This window comes from Varroa jacobsoni, unplaced genomic scaffold (assembly GCF_002532875.2).
Source record: "Varroa jacobsoni isolate VJ856 unplaced genomic scaffold, vjacob_1.0 contig02883, whole genome shotgun sequence".
Taxonomy (NCBI): Eukaryota; Metazoa; Arthropoda; class Arachnida; order Mesostigmata; family Varroidae; genus Varroa; species Varroa jacobsoni.
In genome coordinates, this window is record NW_019214899.1 from 35,591 (window position 1) to 42,770 (window position 7,180).

At 40.2% G+C, this 7,180-nt stretch overlaps 1 protein-coding gene across 2 annotated transcripts; it reads left to right on the plus strand.

The window, feature by feature from the left end:
* Positions 1-1,638: 1,638 nt before the first annotated feature.
* On the plus strand, positions 1,639-7,174 carry LOC111272656 (PI-PLC X domain-containing protein 3). Of its 2 annotated transcripts, none has more exons than XM_022854238.2 (2): positions 1,639-2,847; positions 3,609-3,746. In XM_022854238.2, the coding sequence occupies exons 1-2, from the start codon at positions 1,815-1,817 to the stop codon at positions 3,695-3,697; spliced, it is 1,122 nt and encodes a 373-aa protein (XP_022709973.1). In that variant the 5' UTR covers positions 1,639-1,814; the 3' UTR covers positions 3,698-3,746. The 2 variants fall into 2 exon arrangements, with proteins under 2 accessions (XP_022709973.1, XP_022709972.1); XM_022854237.2 differs by having other exon boundaries at positions 1,648-3,077; positions 3,609-7,174.
* The last annotated feature ends 6 nt before the right edge of the window (positions 7,175-7,180 follow it).

A 7,180-nucleotide genomic window follows, 5' to 3' on the forward strand; every position in this document is an offset into this window, starting at 1 on the left:
AGCCCTGTCGCGTTAAGCCTGAACGTGAATCGGCCGCGACCTTATTCTTTGTAAACAAATTTGTTTTCATCTTTCTATTGCTACGATTTAGTTCGAAAATTGCTTAGGCCAGTAAAAAAAAAAGGTGGTGCAAATTTAGATGGTAGCCTCTGCTCTGCGATGCGGAAAGGCTTTACTAACCACGAAGCGTGAAGAAAGAGCAGTCCAACAATCATCGTGGCACCGTCCATTAATGGTTAACAAGGTATACAAGAGGCTTTACAAGCCAACTCACAACCTAAAAGGGTAGCGACTAGTCAGTGGTAGCAACCTATCCGTTGCTGCTAAACCCCTGGATAAATAATCATAATAGTAGGAAATTGTTTCCTACAAAAAACAAAGAAGAGAGCAGCTCCACTGATAGCTATGCTAGCGTTCGGGTTGGAAAATCTATGATGATCTGCTGAGAACAACGAGCACTTTAACAACATCTTTATCTCATAATAACAATTATTGAAGGATAAATGTTCATTCCAATATGTACCATGCTAATTTACAACATGATTTATGCATAAGCGTATAATCGACTTGAGTGTAAGTATTGGTTACAGCTGTCCGGCGGTAATGCGGATTACGAAGACGACCTGCACGGACGAGATGAAAGCCATTCTCATTTACTATATTGTAACAACGTTCTGACTAGTCCCTCTGGTGCATTTAATAACAGACCCGTAATTTCAAGCGTCGGGACCCGTTTGAGAATGTAGCGAGCCCAGCTGATTTGTTAAAGTGCGTATCACTAATTTAGTGAAACCATTGTATCTTTTTACTTCAGATGTTAACTCTGGTCACGTAAGATGCACTTGATAAAAACTAAAGTGAGACATGACCTACGTAAGAGGCTCGTACCCCACCGTTACTGCCTTCTCTGTCTCCTGGGCCATTTTCCTCATAGATCACAATGATTTATGAAGGGTGCCAGCTTCCACGCAGCTTTACAACCACCAACCGTTAATCAGACAACGTTACCCGTGCGGCGTTCGACGCTCTAGTGACCTAGTTCTGTAACGTGGGTTTAACTATTAAGTGTCTGACCTTAGCCATATGCCCAGTTCAAACTACATACTTCGAACGGCTAAACTTCGATATCTAGTTACTGCAATGTGTGCTCATTTAAGCACGCATTTCATCTAGTCTATGCCGTTTATTGGGGCAGAAATAACCCAGTCCGAAGCTATTTACTCCGGATTCTAGAATCTAAAGACACCCGCATAAATAAACGGTTCCTATTTAAGCTAAAAGTTTTTCACCCTTCAAAAAAGATTGCAGAACTTGCTATTATAAGCATTCTTCCAATGCAAGGAGATTATGTTTGCATCCATCGTCTAGCTAGTCATGTACAGATAAACAGCTCACCATGATTACATTGAACCTAGTGTATTATAGTTACCTTAATGGAATATAGTGTACCTACGCATCTCGCTTGCAGAACATATGAGATGTAGCAATAAGGAGCGATGAATACCAAATCATTAGGTATACTTAATCGAGCGAAGAACGACTGCAGGCCAGCCTTCTGCCCAAAAATGACATACTGAAAATAAATGTTTGCAATTTTTTACGTCTGGCACCGTCTCTAACGATGCCTCAAACGGCTGGCTTCCGGCATACAAATGTATGTTTACGCTCGATTTCAAACCTAGATCTCTTTATCTTTGCCTAAGTTAAGTAGGATAATATTTTGCCTTCGCATTATCAGTGAGACGAGATGACATAGTAGCTATGTTGGCCATACTCGTCTGGGATAAATAGTGCCAAAATTGGTAAAAAAAACGATGCTCAGAGGCTTTAATACGATATTCTGGTTGACCCATTGCTTTATGTGGTCTCAGAAGCTGCTTTTAAATCCGTTGGCTATAGTTGAGCTGAATTCCCCGTCAGTTTACGGAAAGTCACGGTACTCTCGAATATCGTTGACGGTACTTCCCGGTATTTCTCGCAAGAAGTTCCGTTTCCACGAAATTCTCAAAACTGCTCGCGAACGCTCAACAAATGCTGAACAAGACGAACGCTTTGTTGAGATGCGATGGTTTAACATTGAGCCGAACTCGACCATCGCGCTTTACGGCCATCCGCCAGAGTACAATATCACTAACATGCTCGAAAGGGTCTCATCCACGGACCAGTCATCTGGCTACTACATAACGAACATTACTATGCCTCGACTACAATGTGATACTCCGTTTGTACTTAATAATAACTGTATCTATTTTTGGATCGCTGTCCTCGATACAAAAATGCGTATCATGGAGGTCGACTGTTTCCGTGGTTTCCCGTTCTGGATGTACGAAGCCCGTGAGTTTCTGAGCAACGTTGAGATTCGGCGTGCATTTATACCCGGCACACACAATTCGGGAACGTATGATTACTACGACGGTGGCACGGTCCATGCGCGGGTGACCCAGTACGTCGAGTGTCAAGACGAGAGTGTATTCAATCAGCTATTCTATGGCGCGCGTTATATTGAACTTCGGGCGTCGTTTTCGCCCAAACGACGACAGGCACGCCCTGCTAACATCGTCTGCATAGACCAAGAAAATGATAATGCAAACGGTAGCAATAACGTTTTGAATGACATGTATAGAGAGGAACGCGGTTTGGATTGTCGAACAGCTACATTCTGGAGCGTTCATGGCTCGTTCGTGACAACATCATCATTCGATCAGATCGCCCGAGACATTCGTCGATTTTTGGAAGCTACCAAAGAAATCGTGTTAATTGATTTACATAAATTTAAAATCTCTGGAAAGTGGTGGTGGACGACAGATCTTCATCTCGAACTTTGGCGGCTTCTTTCTAGTGAACTAGGTGAGTTTATGGCACCGTTCAAAGAAGATGTCACTTTCGGCGAGCTATGGGAATCAAATAAACGCCTCATTGTGTCCACAGCCCATCCAGTGCCAGATGTTAGCCCATGTATATGGCCATCGTTTTTGCACATCTGGGCAAATACCGATCGACTATCGCAGCTTGAGCTATTTCTCGACGCGCGTCTCTGCGCTGAAGTCCAAAACAGCAAACGTATTACGGTCGCCAAGGTAAACATTCTACGGAGATGATCCAGTTTAGAACGCAAATAGGTATTGCAGTATATGGACTTGCCGTTATTGGTTTTACATGAAAGGTAGTCATCGTTTGTCTTCGGTGTAACACATTTTCAATTTTGTTCTTTTTTCCAGAATGACTACATTTCCGCATAACTGATTACTGTAGGAGATATGTCGACGGTGCTTGCTCTCCCCTATACAGAACAGACTATTTTACTATGACTGTTTGTTTCTGCTGAGTCATACTTTTTAGATGCGAAACATTGTGCTGTGCTTCGAATCTCTCTAACAAAGGTCCTATTTATAGGGGTTAAGCACCATTGCTGCCGCATATAAGGGGTCCACTACACTATTGACTCTTAGTTTTAACAATTACCTCTGCGTTAATGGAATGAGCCTAGGTTTCACATAATGGTCATGTTGATCTTTTTTTGACTCGCATTCAGCCAGGCGTATCTTCTTTTTAAGGGTAAGAAGGTTGTTTTAACGCGTTGCTATAATTGTTGTATAATTGCTTTCCAGGGTCAGCTAACTCCACGTTTGGGCTTGAAAATGCTACGAAACACCTTGCGCAATCGCGGTGGGGTTCGTTCTTTCACGCCGGGCACTAATCGCGTAATGGACAGGCTGTATCGAAATAAATTGGCATGCGCGAACGTAGTAGCCGTTGACTATCTGCTTAGCTCAGACGTGGTACGTGTTGCGATTGCCGTAAACACGACGCCCGAGAGTCCGACAAATAACGCGAGATTTCCTCCGAACGTTTCATTTAATAGGAGCATTCATAACGTGGATGAAAGTTTATTTCGTCCTATGTGCAAACGTCGAGTCCGCCTTTAGAAATTACGTTTTCAATAGGCAATGTTATGGGAATATAAAAACAAAGCTGTTGGAAGATGTTGGCGAGTGTTCGCCACAGAACGTTTACTTCATCTGCGTTTAATGATTCATCCAATGATTAAGGCTGCAAGGCGTTAATATCAATACCGTACATCGATACGTAATTATTTTAACTGTATCTCTGATATACCTTTTCATTACTATAGATGTTTCTGTTGTTGATGCTATACGAAGAGGAATTTTTAGAATAATCGCTTTAGAAGGCAAAAAATAATCACTTCAGAAGCCAAAAAGCATGTGAGGTAATTAAAGTATGCACAAACGGCGAGCACTGCACAAACGGCGAGCACACTGCCAGCGGATGCAATTAGTTACTTCGTATAAAGGACTATACCGCGCTGCTACATTGTTGACTTAGAAACTCCACAAACTCCACAGCAGATTTGTTTACTTTATATCACACAGCAGATTTGTTTACTTTATATCAGGCTGCTAACGTCCTCACGTCTGAATTTTGCGCCGGCTGTAAAAAAGCTGTAAGAAATAGTATGCCTTCAAAACAATCGAAAAAGCTCATAAGGAGGGATATTTACCTAGAGACTTAGTTTTTTTTTTATACCTAGAGTTTAAAATGCATTCGCACATTGAATAGGATCCTGGTACTTTTATTTCTGCAAACGGTGTTCTTTTTATCATAGGTTCGCATGTTATTCACACAGTACCTTCGGAATCGGATCGTTTCGAAACCTGAAGTTTTGAAACTGAAGAGCTCTGAACGAAAAAGGAAAAACGGCTTATAAGCAAAGCACTGGGCGTTTATAAACATGAATTATGAATGAGGTGAGGGTACCCTTTATTCCTGAAATCATGACTAAATTTTAACGTTTGTAGTATCGATTTCTTCCTATTCACTGATTTCTCGTACATGATATATACCCTACATGGATAATAGGTCTTACCTAATACTGTCCTATTACCTGTTCCAATCCGACCTAAACAGGGTGAGTTCGGGCTGTGATATTATTCTATTACTTGTTTCAATCTAACCTAGCGCGGAATTCTAAAGCCAAACCCGTGGTTACGCTAAATACCGCCATTGGAGCTGTCATTTTTGTTCTTTGTAATTTCCTCGCATCATTGCTCCCACCATATTGTTTAGTGGACTCTGGTAAATCTGAGCTATTAATTTTTAAAAATTCGATTGCAATACTTCGGATACTCCGTTACCTTTTTTGTAATTTCGTTTTACGTTATCTAAATATTTTCTCCACTAATTAGTAAGAATTCATCATAAAAAAAATCATCCCTGCAAGTTCACTCAAGCAATATTTGGTAATATCAGTGCTGAACCAAAGGGTGTGGCGAGTGGAAGTCCCCCAGGATTAAACGAACACCTTAACGGAGAAATTTGGTCTGTGTAATGCATTAGCTCTTCACCTCCCCAGAAACAAAGATACGACTCGTTCTGTTACTGAGAAGCAGCTGTCCGATACCCCTCGTCTACTATCGATGTCAATGATCCAGTTGTTATTGCTAATGGGTCGCAACGATGCTTCCGTTGACGGGCTAGCTCTTTGTGGGGAGCCAAAAATAAGACCTCTTACGCTTATTGTAATGCTTGGTCGATTAAAATATTTGTTATACAAGCAATGAAGTTTCGAATCGTTACGTACAGCTTGCCCCTCAAATACCACCTTCGTTTCTGTGACAGAAACATTTTCTGGCGTGTAGAACGTAGGGACTACAAGAAAAAACTCGTTTTTTTTTAAAAAAATCCAATATTGTGTGCATTCTGTAGCACTCGAAAAACTAAGTACACTTCTATATCGTATATATATATATATATATATATATATATATATGTGTATATCGTCGAAAGCAATTTGTGAGCTAAACTTGGCAGAAATAATCTACATAATACAAATCATTAATGATTTTAAAATGTTACGAAGAATGTGTGTGGAAAATGAGAAAAAGATGCGCATTTTCTGTCTTGGAAGGTACATAATGCATCCATTTAAAGGCTCGAATTTTTGTAGATTTCGAAGGAAATATTCCTTATGAAGCATTTTACCTCATAACCTCATCGTATTGTCTGCACCTCAAGTGTATGCGTAAGCCCTATACAATTTTGTTAAGACTTTAGCAACAGAAATGCTTTTAAATTTCATCGTTTATTATGTAGCCCATTATTTTCGAGGGCCTCTGTATAAAAGAGGAATGAATGTACTAATCTGATGGTTTATAATTTAATTCTGCGAATTGTAAATGTATGTGCCAGGTAAACTAATCAAACCAGCCCGTTCCAACTTCCAGAAAGTCGACTCTCCAAAGCACCATGTGATTGTTACTATTTTTACCACAAAGGCCGTCTGATATAGGTATCTTGAACATATAGAAAAAAATTTTCCTCGCTGACTGAGCAAGTGAGGTGACTCATCGAAGGATCGCAGAAGACACCCACGTAGAATAAAATCTTTAGCTGCGACAGTGAAACTGGTCTCGTAATATAAACTAGGATGTTCACGCTATTCTTGCATGAGATCATAATTCAGCCTTAATTAAGCATTCAGTACCTGTTATACATTGCACTAATGATACGCCAGACACCCTACCAATTCGGAGAATGCGTGCTTGTCTTCAGCAAAAACGTTTCCTTCAATAACAGGTAATGGAATATTTAGTGTGACAAAAGAAATGCACATCTTGTAAAAGCAATGTAATAACACAATTTGACATTTCACGCTTCTTTCATTACGGTTTGTCCGTAAAGTTGAACATTGTCGAGGCAGTAATTCGGTAAGCTTCTATTGTATAATAAACTGAAGTGATCTAAAGGACGAAGGCTTGATTCTCATTTCTGCGATGTTTGAACCAGCACCTTTAAAGCTTCATACCTGCATAGCTGCATTTACTAGGGGAAATTAGTTAAGTTTCCGCTTGTCTTTGTAATCGTTTATGAAAAAAGTTCTTCCTGCGTAGTGTTACTTGAAAATCAACGAGCTGATTATTCAGCCTGAAATATTATTGAAATTGCTTTCGAAGATAGTTGAAAAAACATGTTTTATGAAAACTATTTATGTCGCCTTTAGATGACCTATGGTTTGAAGAGGCCAAGTGTCTACGAATGTAATATAGGTTAGCTAGTAGTTGGACACAGCTAGAACGATGAAAAAGACGACGCATAATTTAACCCAACAATTGCACACAGTTTATCTTCTCTAATATATATAGTCTTACCGCTCTCATTGTAG